Source organism: Grampus griseus (assembly GCF_964374135.1).
Source record: "Grampus griseus genome assembly, chromosome: 2".
Taxonomy (NCBI): Eukaryota; Metazoa; Chordata; class Mammalia; order Artiodactyla; family Delphinidae; genus Grampus; species Grampus griseus.
Window position 1 is genome coordinate 110,298,860 of NC_139018.1, and position 21,105 is coordinate 110,319,964.

Genomic DNA, 21,105 nt, shown 5'->3' on the forward strand with positions numbered 1-21,105 from the left:
AATAACCTGGACAGAAACTAGAATTAGAAAGCATTATTTTAAATCTGATAGTAAAACTAGTTTTCTTCTAGATTACTCATACTCAGTTTAAATAAATAAGTAATAAATCTGAAAGTCTTCCCTATTGCAGTAACTTCTGTTTGTTAACAACATAATAACCCATTTTAGGTAAGCAAGAAAAATTGCTAATCATGTATTTTCTAAGAGATAAGAACAAGCTCAGATATTTTTCTCAACTGAGTATTTAAAAAGCCCAATTTCACATTTTCACAAGAGAATAATACTTGGGCTTTGATCAAATTGTATTTGTTTCTAAAATTTAAGCTTTAGGTTATGAAATGACTTGTGGACATTAAATTGCATTTAACTAGCATTAAACTGTCATCTGGTACCTATTCCACAGGCATAATTCTCAAACCATACCTTTTAAAAAAAATGATTATGGCACAGTTTTTTCTTATGTACCACTTCCCCTGGGAATACTTGAAGAAGATTTCAGCTAGCCATAACATGGCTACTTTGTCACCTGCACTGGAGACTTACCTACACAATTCATGAAAATAGAAGTGGATGAAAGTGAAGCAATTTTTTTCTCTAAATACATGGCCCCCCCAAATCTATTCAATATAGTAATTTTGTTCCCAGAGTTGAGAGGGATTCACTAATCAAAATCAGTTGGTAGGAATGTAAGACTCAGGGACGCATTTAACACAAGTTGCAGCCTTGTCCTCTCTTTCTACTTCCGTAGGAAATTTGTGATCAAATCTGTTGTGGAATTGGCCCCAGAAATAATGACACCATGCACTAGCCAATTGGGGCTGCACTAAGTTATTCGAACCCTAAAAATGAAAGCTTAGTAGCTGATAACTACATAATATATTACAGTTGTAGGCATTGGTTATTTGTTTATACAGTGTTGCACACACAGGAGTAACTGAATTCTCCAAACCCACAATCACAGGAAACATGGCCTCTCAGCAATGTTTTTGACCACAAAATATTTATCATGTATTTAAAAATCTATGGCTTAATGATACGAACATGAAGACAATTATACATTACAGAGTAACCACCTCTTTTTTTTTTGCGGTGCGCGGGCCTCTCACTGTTGTGGCCGCTCCCGTTGTGGAGCACAGGCTCCGGACGCGCAGGCTCCGGACGCGCAGGCTCAGCGGCCATGGCTCACGGGCCTAGCCGCTCCACGGCATGTGGGATCTTCCCGGACTGGGGCACGAACCTGTGTCCCCTGCATCAGCAGGCGGACTCTCAACCACTGCGCCACCAGGGAAGCCCATAACCACCTCTTTGAAAGGATGAATTACGAAACATGATTGGCTGTTACATATTTTGAGAAGTATTCTCAGATGTAACAAAAAGTTTTAGCTATTTTTAACCAACAGAGGTAGGATGTTGTTGATTAATTGTCCAAAGAAACAGATTGGCCTTGTAATTTTATAAGATGATAAAAAGAAAGTCATCCTTTCCAGGTTATATAGGCTGATCTCTTAATTGTATATTGCATATTTTTATCATTTTTATTAATGAAATATAATTATAATCAAAAAAATCTACCATGGCTCATAGCAGGAATAGAATAGTAGGGTCTATTTTAAGTAAAATCTATCAGTCAAATTAAGAAAGAACTGCAATGAAGAATCCCAATTCCCCTAGAAAAATCAGAGGTCTAAATAAAACCTACAAACTAATTCTGCTTACAGTTTCTTTGCCCAAGTTACTTCCTCCACTTTTAATTTAACCCCTGTGCTTCTCTATTACAATGCATCATTTGCTACTACACTTAAACTCAGTGGCATTTTAAAATATATTGACATTAAATGAGATGTGCCAAGTATGGGGCTCTGGTCAGCCAATTAAACTCCCAGTGATGACTTTCCTCTCTCACTTCTCATCCTCCTCTAAAATACAAATAGAGAATGTATTGAGGTGGGATTTCCTCTTTTCTCTATGTGATCTTTTATTTCATTGCCAATTGATTTAATAGCAAAAAGGAATGTATATAGTTCAGCCTCTTTTTTTTCCCAACTGTGCATTATTTCAGCAAATTATCCTTGGGGTTAACACAGTTCGTGGTCTCCAAGATACTCCATTCCATAAAATTGTGGATCCTGTTATTACAAAGTTCATGAAAATGTTTTTCTGTTGCTCTGTATTGTCACAAAAGCCTAAAAGATAGAAAAACTAACTTCTATGCACAACTGCCATACCCCAAATGCTCATGAGACAATTCCTTCGTAACCCCACTCCATTTCACCAGAGGGTAAGAACTGTGCTCGCCTCCATTTGTGAACAGGGGCAGGGTGGAGGACCAGAGCCCAGAGGGTTATATCTGGAATCACATTTTTACTGTGCCTCCAAGCACACTGACCCCTTTCTACTTTCCCATTTTGAGTTGACAACTCAAAGACGCGAAGATTCTGTTCCTTCCACCTCAAGGCTGGGAAATCAGGACTTTCAATCAAATCTTTGCAGTCTTCAACATGTATTTTGGCAAGTAGGATGGAATCCTCAGTTCAGTTATGATATTGCCACATTAGATCTTTGAAACAGATGTATTGCCAAGATCTCCCAGACAGCAGTTCCAGAAAATCCAGGTCTTTGGGGATCAGGAACAAAGTACATTTAAAACTTCCAAATTTCTTTATAGCCCAAATTAAAATGAAAACATATTTCTATTCATCCATGTTGCATTCATCCAAGTAATCCAAATCAACACTCATTCACTGGTTAGATCAGGGTTGGCCCCAAGACCCTGTAATATTAAATTACCCAGTTGAGCTTGGTGGTGTACCATGAAATATGGAAACAGCACTGAACTGGATGTCAAATGACATCAGCTCCTGGGCTTCTGATGAAATGATTAATATTAGGATATGATCTAAAAAAAGTATTGCTTATACTAAGATAAAATATAATCTTTTTCATCTCCGTCATTCTCATAAAAAAAATTAAAATTTGTGTTCAGTGGTCCTCAAATTTACACTTGTAACAACAACTGAAGACCCTAAAGAGCGTTGGTTTACATAGGTTGTATCCGTCTATATTTACCACATTAGAAACTAAAACTGAGAAACTTTAAAAATATTGAATTTATTTTAAAATAACAATACTAAGCACATTACCTATGTTCATCTAAAAAACATATCTTTATTTTTTAAAAACCGTTTCTTTTCCAAAACAAAAAAAAATTGGTGAGGGGCTTCCCTGGTGGCGCAGTGGTAGAGAGTCCGCCTGCCTATGCAGGGGACAGGGGTTTGTGCCCCGGTCCGGGAAGATCCCACATGCCGCGGAGTGGCTGGGCCCGTGAGCCATGGCCGCTGGGCCTGCGCATCCGGAGCCTGTGCTCCGCAATGGGAGAGGCCACAGCAGTGAGAGGCCTGCGTACCACAAAAAAAAAAAAAAAAAAATTGGTGAGAAGATCGGCACTGGTTGACAAGTTTGCAAATCTCTTAATAGAAGTTAGTTGGATTCTCCTATCTATTTCTGCATCCAATCTGTTGCAATATGTTGTTTTGGTTGAAGCATATGAAGAAAACCTGGCTTCATACAGATAAGTATTTGGAAAAGGGAGGTATACTTTATATATTTTACAGCCTTTTCAGATAACTGTGTATATTCTTCTTTGATTTTATACCAAAACTCAACAAGGATAATTTTTAGGAGTTAGTTGCAATATGGAATCTGAAATCAATAAACTTTTTGTATTTTGTGGGAAGATAACATTGAAAAGGGGAAATGTCATCTTAGTATTATTCTGAAAAGAGTTTTGACCTTCCATGCCCCCAGTCCTTTGGAGGGTCCCTCAACCACTCTTTGAGAATCACTGGCTTTAGTTGCATGCAATGCTGTGCCAGTCGCAGACAAAAAGTTTGAACAAGAGAAAGTCTTCACTCTTCTGAAGGAAAGGCTTTCAGAACGACACAGAATCCATTTGGACAGTTTGGTTTGAGAATGTTTTCAAAACTCAACAAATATTTGAGTTAAGTCCTGTGTTTTCTATGTCCTCATCACAAATTTCTCTAATTTTTCTCAGAAGCCCCCAAAAAACAACGCTCAGTTTTATTTTCATCAAATTGGCACTGGATGGACTATATAAATAACCCAGATAGGCCTCTCTCTTGCTGTATCTCATTTCCTATCTCAGTATCTTGTGCTTTCACACTTGCACAAGTAATTAAAACCATAATGTCTAGATCACATTTCTCTAGATGACTGCAGTATGCTGATCCGCAATCGTTTGTGAAGTATGTTCACATGTTCCCTAAATTTTTACTATTAGAGTCCAAAGGTTAGCTAATGGTTAACTTTTTATGAATTGCAACAATTCAAGATTATTTCTAAAACAATATCACTCTTGCTCAGCTTGCATCTAGTATGCTTTCTTGAGTGGAAGAGAAAGGGATGGAGTTACAGCTACTGCTGTTGTAACCCTGTGTATGCCCCTAGGAGTGTGTGATGCATTTGAACATTACCCATCACACGTATTCAAATGGGGAAAAGGTTAAGAATCACTGCTCCAGTCCATCAGACTGAGGCATGGATGACTACCATCTCAGGCCAGGGTGATCAGATGAATGACAACTATGTGGTAACTGGAAATCTGTTATTAACCCCTTCTCTGCCTTAGGTACCATTGTAAGGAATAGGACTTGGAGACAAAATAAACTAGGAGTCAACCACAGAGTAACAAACAGGGTTCAAGAACACTTGATTTTACTGCAACGGCAGAGGCGTGTCACAGAAGCACCCACAGTCCCAAGGAGGCATGGTCACTGAGCGTGGCCTTGCTCATGTTCTTAGGTTTCTGCAGTTGCTGTGAAGGAAAAGCCAATCCTAGCAGGACTGGTTTACTGGGTTGCAAAGAGGCAATTAGCATCATCTGATAAGCGTTTGTGTGGGAGTGGGGATAGGGATGGGAAAGGAGATGAAGGCAGAAATGAGGATGGAGAAATGGTAGCCAGTAACCATTAATGAGCATCCTTGGTTCAACAGAAGACCAAAAGTATGGTAGTTGGATAACTTCAGAGAGACAGCACCCGGGTACCCTTCTTCAGTGTGAAGCAGAGGCAATAATATTTTATTTATTTATTTATTTATTTATTTATTTATTTATTTTTGGCTGTGTTGGGTCTCCATTGCTGCGCACGGGCTTTCTCTAGCTGTGCCGAGCGGGGGCTACTCTTTGTTGCGGTGCTTAGGCTTCTTATTATGGTGGCTTCTCTTGTTGCGGAACACGGGCTCTAGGCGCACAGGCTTCAGTAGTTGTGGCACGTGGGCTCAGTAGCTGTGGCTTGCAGGCTCTAGAGCGCAGGCTCAGTAGCTGTGGCGCACAGGCTTAGTTCCTCCGTGGCATGTGGGATCTTCCCTGACCAGGGCTGGAACCCGTGTCCCCTGCATAGGCAGGCAGATTCTTAACCACTGTGCCACCATGGAAGTCCCAGGCAATAGTATTTTGAGGAAAGATGGAACACTCTATCAAACTATGAATATTTTGCAGGCGATGAAGGTGGCATAAGGAAAGAAGCTGCGTTCCTCTCTATACTGATAAGAGAAAGTACCCCTTTATGCCAGTGCTGTTTTATTCTATGCTGATGAGGACCTAGAAAAAGCTACAAATCCCACTTACCATTCTTTGAATTCCTCAGAAGTTCTCCAGATCAGAGAACCCAGTTTCATGAGTGTTGTAAGGAGAGGAGGGAACGATGAAAACACAAGAGAGAAAGGGCTAAGAATTTAAAAGACAATTCTTTGAGTAAGCTCTTCAGGCACGTTTCATTGACTCATTTGACTGGCGATATCACAGCGTTTCTGCTCCAGTGGAGCTTACAGTCTGGCTACAGGAGCCAGAGTGATGCAGTGGGGAGGAGAAATGTACAACAAACAAGTAAACAAGCCAGCAAAGAAACCTGTAATGACAAAATGAGAAAAGTGTGGTGAAGAGAGGGTGCCAGAGAAAGACAGTGAGGGGAGACTGAGAACCTTCTTAGAAAAGGGTGGTCAGGCACACCTGATGGTGATTAGGGCCAATCAGCTCCATAAGCTAGAAGAACAGTACTTTGATAGCTCAAATAATTTGCACACATAATAATAATAATTTCTCTACATTTCAGTGAGGTTCCTTTTGAGAATTTAAGTCACACTCAGCTGAGGTTAGGAAAGAAATAGTAAAACAACAATATTTACTGAGTGCTTATTCTGAACTCTGATTATGGATCTCCGTCCCCCATCCCCCATCTTTCAATTACAGGTGAAAGAGGAGTAGAATGTCTGGGGGGTGGTACTTATTGGGAGTAAGGGAAGGTAGACAGTCATAATAGTTTTCTATTGCCCTCTGACCAGATACCACAAGCTTAGTGGCTTAAAGCAATACACATTTGTTACCTTACAGCAATAATTTTGTAGTTCAGAAGTAGGAAAGGGGCTAAAATCAAGGTGTGGGCAGGGCTGCATTCCTTCCTGGAGGCTCTATGGGAGAATCTGTTTTCTCACTCTTTCCAGCTTCTAGAAGCCACCCACAAAGGAATGAACAGGGAAAGCCCGGGGCCCCCTTCCTCCATCTTTAAAGGCAGCAATGTGGCATCTCTGTGCCTGTCTTCTGTAGTCCCTTCTGTAGTCTGCCTCCCTCCCCGACTTTTAAGGACTTTTATGATGACACTGGGTCCAGCCCAATAATCCATGAGAACTTCCTTATTTTAAGGTCAGCTGATTAGCAACCTTAATTCCATCTGCAACTTTATTTCCCCTTTGCCATGTAACTTAGCATAGTCACAGTGTCTGGGGATTAGAACATGGACATCTTTGGATGGCCACTATTCTGTCTGACACAACAATTGGAAATGAAAGTGGGAAAAGAAAGCAACTATACTCCAATAAAAATTAATTTAAAACAATAAAAGTGGGAAAAGAGGCAAAGGCCCTCTGTCCCTTCTGGAGTTCTCTGCTCACTCTTGGAGAGTCATCTTCTCTCTTGCTTGACGTAACCATATTTGTCACAAGAGCTAAAGACATAGTAGTTGAACTACATAATAATTTGTAGGTTTATGTTATCTCGGACAAGAAACAACGCACTTGTCCTGAATTTCCTTATCTATAACGGGACAAGGTTGAAGTAGATGGTTTCTCAAATCTCCTCTGGTGTTTCTAGTCTCACCTTTGATATATTCATGTCTTTGTAGATTATATTCCAAATTATATTCCAAAGTGTATTATATTCCACCGGGCATGTGTGCTGAACTCCCCAAGGCCACAACATCCTTCTTGACAGTTTCCTGGTTAAGTCACTGTTGTATTTAATATATGCTGCCGGCATCGATGAGGTCTTCCACCCAGGAATCAACACGTGTATTTTGTGGATGTACAAAACATAAGAATAAATCTGACGTTTAAAAAAATTGACTCCTAACTTCTGCTCTGCTGATAGCAATGTGTCTTGCATTGTATCTTGCTCATGTGGAATGATCTGTTGCTTGTGACAGAATTTGCTGTTGCTGTTACAAGCTTTGGAAGTACACATAGCTTGTGACATTAAAATATCTTCTGTTTACACAGCACTTTACGGTTGACAAAATGTTTTTCTATTTTTTGCTTCATATGATCCTCTTTAACAATGTCCTGAGATTAACATACAGTTCTTTAAAATAGGTGTACTTGTAGGGTTAACTGAGTAACCAGTTTTATCATAATCCTGCATAATCATAATTGGGTCTTCGTTGCTGCGCGCGGGCTTTCTCCAGTTGCAGTGAGTGAGGGCTCCTCTTCATTGCGGTGCGCGGGCTTCTCATTGCGGTGGCTTCTCTTGTTGTGGAGCACGGGCTCTAGGCTCGCAGACTTCAGTAGCTGTGGCACGGGGGTGCAGTAGTTGTGGCTCATGGGCTCTAGACCGCAGACTCAGTAGTTGTGGCTTACGGACTTAGTTGCTCCGCAGCATGTGGGATCTTCCCAGACCAGGGCTCAAACCCGTGTCCCCTGCATTGGCAGGTGGATTTATATGCATCCTTGATCAGGGTAATAGAGGTACTAAGTAATTCGTTGGAAAACTGACCTCGAGTAATTGAAACACGGACTTTCTCACATGCTGCATATGTGGCAACAGAGTGATGAGACATCCTTTATATTTTAAATTGGACATCATTTTAATGAGCTATCTCACACTGCCTTTTATCTTTACTTCTGAAAGGAAATGTGTTCATAGAATACGTTCATAGAATGATTAATGCACTTTTCTTAATCATACTTTATTCTCTAGGCATTTTCCTGCCTTCTTATAGTCTTGATATATGTTATTCACAATACATCTTCCTAAACACTTATCTGAGTATAGATAGAATTATACCTAGGCAAAATCCCAAGAGTTACAATATTGCAACCACACATCAAGATGGCATTGTTTGTAGCTGTCTATATTAACTTTCATATGTGGATGAGTTCCCAAAATTATTTTAGAAATTAATAATTTTTCAAAAATAATTCAAACAGCCCACGTATCCTTCTGCCTTTTTAGTTCTTAAGTTCATCTGCATAAAGCAAGAGGGAGACTTTTAGATGAATTGTAAACTCATTTAATTTCCAGACATTGTCTAGTGTTTAAACCCTAACATCAAAGCAAAGAGCCAATTATCAGAGTTCATTTGATCTGAAGCCCTGTTGCCTGAATTGCTATAGTTTTCCTTATGCTGAAAAGGAAATCTGTGTCACATCTCAAAGATGTAGTTTTTAAAATCACTTTATCTATAGCAGTTTAACTTGAAACATGTGTTTGGGCTCACTAACCACAAGGAGGCATTGAAGCATCTATTCAAAATGTGAAAAGCAATTTTATTTTTTTAAAAGTTACACCTACAGCTGCTGAGTTTCATATAAGCAATTATACTGCTTGTGAGTATGCATGCCTTTTAAGTTCATGTTTTGGTCCACGTTCATTTTTTATTTTAACCCCTGCAATAGCAGAAAGTGTTGCTGCTGCTGTTGCCATTGTGGAAGATTTGGGGACCGTAGTAAATCCATGTGTGCTTTCCTTCTGCTGTTCCAACTGACATGAAGGAAAATGGTGGGGCTTTCATCGGTACTGACAAAGTAACTGCATTAACCTTTATTGTCCTTTAACGTTACAAGATCTTTTGACTGTGTGAACAGAAGCATATTTTAGTATTTAGAATTACTTAAATACATATTCGCAACAGTAAGAGTTTTAGCTGAAATCTGTGTGTCAGTTGAGAGTGATTCCAGGACACATCTTCAAAATGCCACATAAGAAGCATAGGACAACCCTCAGAATGGCAGAAAATATTCGCAAATGAAGCAACTGACAAAGGATTAATCTCCAAAATATACAAGCAGCTCATGTAGCTCAATCAAAAAAACAAACAACCCAATCCAAAAATGGGAAGAAGACCTAAATAGACATTTCTCCAAAGAAGATATACAGATTGCCAGCAAACACATGAAAGGATACGCAACATCACTAATCATTAGAGAAATGCAAATCAAAACTACAATGAGGTATCACCTCACACCGTCAGAATGGCCATCATCAAAAAATCTACAGGACTTCCCTGGTGGCACAGTGGTTAAGAATCTGCCTGCCAATGCAGGGGACACAGGTTTGAGCCCTGGTCCAGGAAGATCCCACATGCCACGGAGCAACTAAGCCCGTGCACCACAACTACTGACCCTGAGCGCCACAGCTACTGAAGCCCATGTGCCTAGAGCCCATGCTCCACAACAAGAGAAGCCACCGCAATGAGAAGCCCACACACTGCAACAAAGAGCAGCCCCCACTCACCGCAACTAGAGAGAGTCCATGTGCAGCAACGAAGGCCCAACGCAGCCAAAAAAATTTTTTTTAAAAATCTACAAACAATAAATGCTGGAGGAGGTGTGGATAAAAGGGAACCCTCCTGCACATTCTTGGTGGGAATGTAAATTGATACAGCCACTATGGAGAACAGTATGGAGGTTCCTTAAAAAACTAAAATTAGAACTCCCATATGACCCAGCAATCCCACCACAGGGCATAAAACCATAATTCAAAAGGAGTCATGTACGACAGTGTTCATTGCAGCACTATTTACAATAGCCAGGATGTGGAAGCAACCTAAGCGTCCATCGACAGATGAATGGATAAAGAAGATGTGGCACATATATACAATGGAATATTACTCAGCCATAAAAAGAAACAAAATTGAGTTATTTGTAGTGAGGTGGATGAACCTAGAGTCTGTCATACAGAGTGAACTAAGTCAGAAAGAGAAAAACAAATACTGTATGCTAACACATATATATGGAATCTAAAAAAAAAAAAGGTTCTGAAGGACCTAGGGGCAGGACAGCAATAAAGACACAGACGTAGAGAATGGACTTGAGGACACGGGGAGGGGGAAGGGTAAGCTGGGACGAAGTGAGAGAGTGGCATGAACATATATACACTACCAAATGCAAAATAGATAGCTAGTGGGAAGCAGCCGCATAGCACAGGAGAATCAGCTCTGCTTTGTGACCACCTAGAGGGGTGGGATAGGGAGGGTGGGAGGGAGATGCAAGAGGGAGGGGATATGGGGATATACGTATACGTACAGCTGATTCACTTCGTTATACAGCAGCAACTAACACCACAATGTAAAGCAATTATACTCCAATAAAGATGTTAAAAAATAAAAGGCAAAAAAACAAAAAGCCAATATAGTTTTTAAACCTGAGCATAACTTTCTTACGTGCTCTTTTGAACATTCATGTTAAAATTTCCGAAACTTTTCCCGTGTTTCTATAATCCTGATTCCCAGAAGCTTTGCTGATATTGAAAAATATGAACCTCTCTGTTGCAGAATATGCTTCTCAGCACATCTTCCAGAATTAATGCTTAATCCCCTGAGAAGCAAGGACCTCATTCTTAGGAGTTGGATTGTTTCTGCGAGATGCTTCAGAGACAATTCTTTCCTGGAAATGTGGACCATGACACTGTGAAATCCTACTGTGCCATTTTGCCATGTTGACTTGCTCTTTCTGGGTTTTGACATCTGGTTTGCCTTTTAGGATATTCCCAGCCTGTGCGACAAAATATTGACGACTTCAGCACGCAGCAGAACATGCAGCTGGGGAGGCTGTGTGACATCTTAGGTACAGTAAATACTTTTACACAAATGGCTCTTTGGAATGTTTATCAGTGGATGTTGATTAAACGTTCATTTTTTGCTTTTTTTTCTGTACAAGGAAAAGGCTTGGACTTCTAATCTTCTTGCAGGGCAATTGAATGTTTTGTTCCAAAGAACAGATTTATAGTGAAGTCAGTTGAATAAACAAATGACATTTTAACCAATTTACTTGGGTAGTTTTCTAATTCTCTTTGCTGCAGGCTTGAATAAGGATGTATCTCCTATAGCCCCAACTCTTCTTCATTTACTGAATCTGGCAGTGAATGAAGTCAACATTATATATTTGTGTCAATATTGTCTATTATATTATCTGAGGAATGGGTGGAAGGTAACAGAAATGAAAAGCATTATGTTTTCATTATAAGAATAAGAGGGAAATGAAGATAGATTTTTAAAAGAAGGTTTTATTTAAATATATATAATCTAGTTATGAGAAAATAGGAAGTACCTAGTAGAAGGAATTATTAGAAATACAGACCTTGAGTGATAGACACATCTTTGTAAAAGTCAAGTTCTAATATTGGTTTGGTCAGTTCTAAATCAGACACCAACCAGGGGCCAAGAAGGAAGGATACAAGAACTCTAGGCTTTGGTTGACACTGTTTGAGGTGAGGTTTAAAGAATAAATGTTTCAAAGCCTAAGTAATAATATTGAATCAGTGTGGGAAGTCCTGGCCAGAAATTCAGGGTTAAACGAAAACTAGAATTTTTTAGTTACCAAATAAGAACTTCTTTGTTTTGTTAAAATATAATTGCTTTGGCCTTATTTAAGCAAAACAAGGAAGAATTTTAAATTATCAATGACCAATTTAGCTGGCTCCCTGGAATGACATACTTTACGTGATCCATATATATTTCAGCATCATTATTATTTTATAAATGCCATTTGGTAACAAAAATACATCAGTACTAGAAATTTACAGTGTCCTAAAATAATAATAGGGTAATTGCTTTAATCTATTATCTAGGCACTAATGTTGTTTTTCAACCCTACCAAAAAAAAATTTAATGACTTAAGATTGATTTGTTAGTGCTGAGCTATTTCAACTAAAAACCTGACTGGGTGGAAACCAATGAAGTGCAGCAGAGGGCAGACTTTGCTCTAATTTATTTGAGTAATTTTTTTCTTTAGCTTTTTATATACCTTTCTATATATAGTCCAAACCATCACCAAAGAATTTCCTTACAAAGGATTCTTATTAATAATGAGAAGACTTAAGAGTATTAGGTTTCTATTTTAAATAATTCAATAATTCAGTCTATGTCTATCTGCAATGGAAAATTTTGCTAACATGAACATTTCTGAGAGATTATTAACCAAATGCCTTTTCTTGGTACACTATCTTCATGATAACAATGCAATCCTAAAACCTCTTCAAGAGAAGTAATAAAAGTGTAGAAGTAAGTGAGAAAATAGAAAAAGTACTTGCTTGTGAAGTAAAAATATGAAGAAACTAGGAAAATTAGTGATAATTTTATGGAAGAATAAATGATTATCTTTCTTTAACTTGCGTTAATTCCTAGGAAAGGGTGTTGATTTTTCTGCTTATTCAGGGGAAACAAAGGTAATCTGATCACATTAAGACTTGTTGTTTGGATACTGGCTGTGAAGTCAGGGTGTCAGGTGGAGAGACCTCAACAGCTTGTATCTTCAATTCCTAGATGAGTGAAGCAAGAGGGTGACTGATATTGACTACTGACTAACAGTCAAAACAATCTTCATCTTCTTCTTAATTCCTTTCCAAAATCACCTGTCAATTAATTTTGAACATTTGTTGATTCACAATCAAACCACCCTAATACTGGATATTAGTGTTAGTGATTATAGTATTCCTTTGCCAGAAATGAACGGGAAAGGTAAAATTAGTAACATGATTGGTTATCATTTACAACCCAGAAATTTCTTCCCAAGAAAAATTTAGTTTTCTTCTGCTATGGAGACTTTATTAAGTTATTTTTGTTGTTTGCTTTTTGTGTCCGTTTTTTATTATACTTAAAAAAAAATACTAGTTTGGTTTTAAAGACCACTAGTTTAGTAAGACACTAGTCTCTTCTTGAAAACACGAGATTTCGGATAACGAATTTGATCATTCAGCAGTTGGATACAAGTTATTTAACTACTGTCTCCTCAGTTAATTTATTTTGAGGTTCATGTGACAATGTGGTTTCAACATTAAACAGGAGTCACTTAAATATTTACATTTACGAAGCACCTACTCTGGGCCCAGCTCTGGGCCAGTTCAGAAGACACTGCTTCTAGCCACAAGATGCTCTTCTCCAGAACAGATTTCTCCTGCATGCCATGGGTCTCACTAATTGTGTAAGACTTTCCAGTTCCCGAATCTCTCCATTCTCCCAGATCCCTCTGGTCAGCTCACAAGTATTTATTGAGTGGCTCCTGCATCCTCGACATTGTACCAGGGCATGGGGGATTATATGAAAAGTATACACCTTGCCTTTATAGAGTTTGGACGGACAAGATTGAAAGATTTGGAACAACAGGATGGAACAGCAGGGGACACTACTTCACCGTGTTTAATCTTGAGGCACTAGTTAAAAGGAGCACAAGTGTGGAAGGCGGGGTGTGGAACCACTGTTAGCTGGCCTAGTCAGGGTGGGCTGTGGAGCAGATTGGTGCATCTGTACTGTCTGCTGAGCACCTACGATGTGCCAGATACTGCACCAGGTGCTTTATATATATTCTTTCATTTCATACTCTCCAAAACTCTGTGCCCCAGGAGACTTTATTCCCCATTTTACAGATGAAGAAAGCAATGCTTAGAAAGGTTAAATAATATGCCCAGGCTCCTAGAAAGCTGAGCGAGCATTTAATCAGTCTATGCTCTGTATACTCTGCTAAACTGAACAGAGGAGTCTTAAAATCTCTTCTCAGCCCTACTTGACCAAGGAAACATTTTACAGTGCTCCCTCCTCCAACCCTCCCTGGGCACCTGGTCTGCATGTGTCTTGTGTCCACCACCCTCCACCATGTTTTACAGCTGTTTATACATGTGAAATGGTTGCTCCTCACAGGCAGCATCTCAGTTGCTTTGACTCTGGTATCTCCTTCCATGTCTAGCCAAGTGCTTTGCCCCTACTGATCAGTCAGTTATTTTACAAAAATGAATGGGTGACTCCACCGGCTGATGATTTCCTGTACATACTCCCTAAAATATTCTGCAGCCTGGAGTGGGGGTAATCTCTTCTCACTATTCCATTCGGATGGGATATTTAATTAGGATTTCTTTCTATGCACATAATAAGAAGCACATCTTGAGAAGGAGAACAGTTAAATTAAGATAGCGTTTCCTTTAAACCAAGAATCACTAGATGTCCTATTTAAGTAATATATTCCTCTTTGGGAATGGAGAAAGGAAAAGGTTGCTTTCTTGAAATAATCATTGCTATGGTCATAATCAGACCATTTATTTGGACAGAACATTCCCTGAATTGGCCTTGCCAAGTCCAGGCAGCATAAGAAATTGCAATTTCATCAGCTTTCGAAAGTTAACAGTTCTGTTTTATAATTTACTAAAGTTAATGGAGTAAGTTTTTAAATCAGTATGCAAATCCCATTGATATTAATAGGAGTTCTGGAGCTAAATCCCTATGTATTATTTGAAAGTACACTTCCATGGTACCTCACAGCCCTCCTTCTGAAGGAATCATTGTGTCTATTTTTTTGGTGGTGGTGTTATTTATTTTTTCTTTAGAGAAATGCTAAAGGACAAAAAAGCCACTTAAATTGCTAAGATCTGTGCAAAACCAATCTAAATTAACTTGAATGTGGCTTTTGGATATGCTCTTTATTTTAAACTGTGCAACATCAATCTGATACCAGAGTTCGTAATGTCTTTTACCTTTATACCAGTAATTAACATTGTGCCTGTTATTTTTAGATGCCAATGTAAGCGTCATCTACATCTGCTCCCATCGAATGAATGACGAGTTGCTGCTGTATTACAATAAAATCCTGAGTCTACAGGCAGCTGTCAAATCAGGGAATCTTAAGGACAGAAGTGACCTGCGGGACAGGTTCAAAATTATCACCCCTGAAGCTATAAGCATCTTCACTGTGAGTCTGTCTTCTAATTACTACGGCTTCCGGGATGCAGTAAAATTAAATTGGAAATTTTACAACTTGCAACGTCCTGGTGCACGTCAGTGAAATATTATTGCAGGTTTAACAGCTTTACTGATTAGACTACAGGTCGGACGATAGGAAATAAATATCCCAGTTTAACTTGCAGACTTAGCTGAGCTACTGCTGCCCAGTTTCTCTGTAGCTGAAGCCTAATTGTAGTTATTGGGTTGTACCATTAACTAGGTGAATTTATAACATCTACGGTTGCTTTTTCTTAATTTTGTGTGGAGAACACCGAGGCACAGAAAGGCTGGGGCTGCCTGTGGTCACAAAGCTAGTTAAGGACAGAATCTAGACCAGGGCCCCTGTTTTCTGATTTCCACACTGGTATTCCTTGTTATTCCATGGGGTTTTTGTCCCTCAGGGGAATTTGGTCTTATTTACCATATCACATGGCTCATAATGAACAAGGTTCAGATTTTTTTTTAACTTTTTTAGAACTGATTCTTAATGAATGGAACGAATTCTGAGTTGAATCTCATCCCTAGAGAAGAACTTCTGGGAGATTCATAGAACCATGGGGCACGTTCTAGAATAAGGTAGTGCAAGAGATGGCTTGAAATGAATTTCTCTATATTTTAACAAGAATTTAAGCTTTCCATGGTAAACAATCAACATTTTAATACCTAATGGAGGACTTCCCTGGTGGCGCAGTGGTTAAGAATCCACCTGCCAATGCAGAGGGCACAGGTTCAATCCCTGGTCTGGGAAGATTCCACATGCCTCAGAGCAAGTAAGCTTGTGCACCACAACTACTAAGCCTGCACTCTAGAGCCCGCAAGTCACAACTACTGAGCCCGTGTGCCACAACTACTGAAGCCCATGTGCCTAGAGCCCGTGCTCCACAACAAGAGAAGCCATCACAATGAGAAGCCCACGCACCACAATGAAGAGTATCCCCCACTAGACGCAACTAGAGAAGGACCGCGCGCAGCAACGAAGACCCAACACAGCCATAAATTAATTAATTAAATCTTAAAAAAAAAAATAAGAAAGCAGACAAATCATCACCACTTACTTATAATCTTAGAAATTCCCCAATATCCTCCACCAGTGCAAGGATTGCTTTGGTGCTTCCCAGCTATTCCCTGGCTTCAATGTCAGAGTTACTGTGGATATTGGGAAGCAAGGAACTATCATTAGCGTGTGGTAAATTTCCTGATATTCTCCAGCCAGAAACTGGAGCTAATGCCTGGTAGCTGCTAATAAACAGTTTCTGCATATCTGAAATGCCAATATACATTGAAGAGGCATGGAATGGGGAAGGGGCACTAGATTTGGGAAAAGGAAAGTGAGTAAACAGCTAACATTTATCAAATGCTTAGCATACATTTTCTCATTTGATACTTAGAACACAGCAGCAAGACAGAAATTATCAATTTCCTTCTTTGGCTAAGGAAACCAACACTCATCTTCTAATCCCAAGTTACTAGTGGGGACAGAGTATGAAGCCAAATCTGTCTGACCCCAGAACCCTATCCTGATCTGGAATGACAGCCTTGCTCCTGGATGACCTTGTGGCCTTGGGCAAGCCCCTTTACCTCTCTGGTCCTCTGTTATTCATCTGTAAAATGAGGTGATGGATTAGATCATTTCAAAGTCCTTTCCAGCTCTGCAGTCCTATTACCTGAGAAGTGAATCCTCACCGTCCACTCTTCACCTTCTAAGAGGAGATAGGCAGTTGGTACTAACGGATGCGCGGGGTTACATTCATAGTCTAGGTTTGCATCTCTGTGAATAGAAACAATTAGGAAATATTTTTAAGTACTTAATACTTCTCATAGTTTAAGTTTAAATTATTTGAGTAATTAATCACTCATAGGCAATCACCTGTCTAAAATACAAAAAGTAAACTCTTACTTTCAAATCATTTCCTGCTTGTGTTTAGTTATGGCTTTATTTCTTTTTAATGGGTTTGAGAGATTGCATCAGTGCTGACTTTCTTTCAAATGCATGGCCTTGAGGAGATTTTTTTAAAGTGTGCCAAAAATCTGTTTTTACATCTCTCCAAGTTACTCTACAATGTTTGAATTTGTAATGGTGAAAATGCTGTTATAAAGTCATCGTGTATGTCTATTTTTGAACATTTTAATGTTTATGAAGACATCCTAAGCAACTACCTTTTGTCTCAGGTGAAAAAAAAAATTAGTGGTGATAAATTAAATGTAGCTATAATGTTATGGAATTAGGAACATTTTAGATTTTTGTCATCTGTGTTAATCCACAGCCTGGATCTGATGATACTGATTTTCTCTAAATGGTCACACAAGACCCGCAGTCAGCAATGTGTCCTCTGCCGTCACTTACATTCAAATCTTTATTAAACACACGTTGAACACAATACTGTGGTACCATCTTGCCTGAAGAATAAGGCATGCCCAGAGATGACATAATAGAGTTGCATAGAATACTTGCCAAGAGAGATAAACAACCCTAGAGCAGACAGAAATCCATTCCGGCCAGAAATGTGCAACTTTAACGTTAGGTTCTATTGCTGCATCTACCAGCCCCTCATCACACTTCATAAAACTACCAGACCTCACTACTCAATCTGTAAAATGGGAGAAATCATGGCATCTATGGCATGAGAACTGTGCTAATGCTGAACTTGAATTCTGCCTCTGCTATTTACCAGCTGTGTGACTATGGGCAAATCACCTGAGCCTCAGTTTCCTCGTCTCCAAAACAGGGACTGTTAATTGGTACAGTGTTGTATGGATCAAAGGAAAGAGTACTTAACATGAGAGGATTGCCCCCTTTGAAACATTCTTCTAGGTACCCTGAAAAGCCTACCACATACTTTGTGACTCAAGTCACCAGTTCTACAAGACACATCATTTTTTCACATTTTCTCATTGGAATAATTTGTAGGGAAAGGAAAGGAGTGAACTAAACAAGGGGGATAAACAGTGATCAATTAGATGGGAAACACAAACTCACGAGTTGCTGTCACCAGCCATTGTCTAATGGAACACCGGATTTCCTAGAGCTGCATTCTCAGAAGCAGGTTTTTGAAAATGGATTTAAATTAAGCAAAGGCATACTGCATACACCTAAAGAGCTTAGAATATAACACTTGCTCTGAAGGAAGGGTTCAACAGGGTAAATCATAAAATCCTCTTCTCAGAGGAGGTTTTTATTTTGTCTTTTGGCGGGGGGGAGGCGGAATATACATAACATAAAATTTACCATTTAAATCATTTTAAGTGTACAGTTCAATGAATTAATTACATTCACATTGTTGTGCAATCATCATATCATCCATTTTCAAAACCTTTTCGACATCCCAAGCAGAAACTCTGTCCTCATTAAACAGTATGTCCAGAAGAGCTTTGGTTTTAAAGCGAACATTGTATCACAGCTGGAAGGACCCTAGAGATTTCTAGTTCAACCCCTCATTTGAATGTGGGGAACCAAGGCTCAGAAAGATAGTTTTCTAAATTAACTTGCAAGTTACAAATTCAGACAGGACTAAAATCCAGGGGCTCTCCTCAGTTGCTTTCTCTTATACTCAGCAGTCATACCCTCCAACAGTTTGCAAACTGGTGCAGCAGATACTCCTCAAAATAGTGGCTCGGAATTTCTCCACACTTCAATGCCATATTGAGTAGATAATTTTGACTAAAACCAGGAGAGAAGGTGCTAGTGTACAAAATCCCTTGAACTCCATTAAGACTCTGACGTCTTGCATTATATTATTTGCATGACATTTTAATGACTTTATTTTTAAAAAGTTTTCTCCATAATAATATTGATAATTACTACCATTGATCGAATATCAACTGAATGCCATGCATTATAATAGGTGTTAAACATTTATGATCTTATTTTATCCTTAGAGGAACCCATCAAATGGGTATTTTTATTCCCTTTTAGAAGATGGAGAAACTTAGTCTCAAGGAGTCTAAGTCATTTGCCCAAGTTCGGGTTGTTTATAACGGATAGAGCTGGATTCAAAGACAGAACCATTTGACTCCGAGGCCCCATCACTTTCTCGTGTGCCATGATGCTCTCTTCTCTAGAGGAAATGAACACAATCTTGGGTTCCCATATTCCAGCCTAGGCTATGGCCATCCTCACCTGCTAAAATCCTACCCATCCTTCAAAACTTACCTCAACCCCGACCTCTTTCATAACAATAATACAAGCTCACATTCATTAACTGCTTATATCCAAGGCGCTATTATAAGTGCTTTACATGTATTATCTCATTTAATACTCATAGCATCCTTATGAGATGGGTACTACTATTATACGCATCTTACAGATGAGGAAACTGAGGCCCAAGAAGAATGAGTAATTTGCCTTTTCAGCTTTCCCCACTAGCACGTGGCCTCTGCCTCCCTCCTCCCTGCCTCCAAGACCCTCTGTAGCTCTTTATGGCCCTTCTCTGCCTTGTATTAGTTATGCATTAATGGTACTAATCTGTGTCCCCACTCCTTGAGAGCAGAGATATGCTTGTATTAGTTTTGGTGTGTGTTGACCATCTGGCTCCATCCTCTGCCCCTTATTAGACATGCTGGATTTATTTATTTAATTGAATGAGACAGTCACATGTATTGCTGAGCTGGGTCTAAGTAGTCAAAAATAAAAAGAGTTTTCCATTGGAAAAGAAATTTGAGTCTCACTGAAATTCTCAAATATTTTCCATTCGTGAATCCTTTCTGGAGTGTTGGCTAAGAACCATGATAATCATCATAACAATACATAGTCTCTGAAACGGAATTTTTGGTAGAACTTTGGGAAGAGAGTATCAAGTCAAGTGCCTATTTCCTACTGAATCATTTAAAGGGTTGCCAGAATAGGAGTCCTGAACAGTGAAGAACACTATGGGGTTTTTTCCTTCATTTTTTTGTATTGATTTTCCAGACGCTTTAGTGTTAAACCATGCCAGAAGTGTTGCAGAGATGAATCACTATTATCCAAAGGCCACCAGCCTCTTTTCCTTCTGACAGAAGGATAATTCCACGTGGATCAAATAAATACAGATGCGTAGTAATTAGTTCTATTCCCAGTGAGCCTATTTCCAACACACTAAAGATGTGAGTGATTATGGAACCTCACCCCAACAGCTTTTATCAATTTAAACTGCTAAACAACGGGATAGTTCATAACCCAGCCTGTTATTAATAATGCATTTATTGTGCGTAACATTATAAATTAGGTGTGTGGACCAGAAAAAGAACACCTTTTAACAAGAATAATATGATCTCCCCCCAGAAGCAGCATATGTGCCTGGCCACTCACCTGATGTACAGTCCCAAGGCAATCAAAAGAATAAAAAATCTCATCCAAGGAACAGAAGCCTACATTGTCAGCGGGCTCCTCCACAGAGATGATTTAGCTGTGGCGGATATGTTAGATGTACCCATCCTGGGCCCAGAGCCTGAACTAGCTCATGTCTATAGTACCAAGTCCGGAAGTAAACGGGTCTTTGAAAGCGCCAATGTGCCAGTCCCTCCTGGAATATATGACGTCTATAGTCACCAGCAGGTATGCAGGGTGGACAGGCGAGGCTCTGTTTAAATATTTCACATTCTCTTGACCTTACGGGAACTTTAGGTCTTCTGGTGTCAGCCCTACCCAATGAAGACTATTGTGGAATACTTGAGTTGAGTTGATGGGATCTACTTTAGACCTTCATGTTTCAAAGCGTCTTCCTAGGGGCCTTACAGAAATTGTTGTAATTCCCAAAGTATTTCTTCATTTGGATTAAGGAACTGAAGGCCCTATTCATATACTAATCTGCTATCAATATTTATTGACTTAACATGGATTAATTCATCAACATATTAG

At 39.3% G+C, this 21,105-nt stretch overlaps 1 protein-coding gene across 4 annotated transcripts in view; it reads left to right on the plus strand.

Moving 5' to 3' along the window:
- The window catches only part of LOC309818325 (IQ domain-containing protein H-like), a gene marked incomplete at both ends in the record, with an annotated part of 111,487 nt that overhangs the window by 17,391 nt on the left and 72,991 nt on the right, over positions 1-21,105 (plus strand). For all 4 annotated transcript variants that reach the window (XM_082647995.1, XM_082647993.1, XM_082647994.1 and 1 more), the window contains 2 exons: positions 11,047-11,130; positions 15,065-15,240. In XM_082647995.1, the coding sequence (XP_082504121.1) occupies positions 11,047-11,130; positions 15,065-15,240 (260 nt within the window). The remainder of the gene's footprint in view (positions 1-11,046; positions 11,131-15,064; positions 15,241-21,105) is intronic.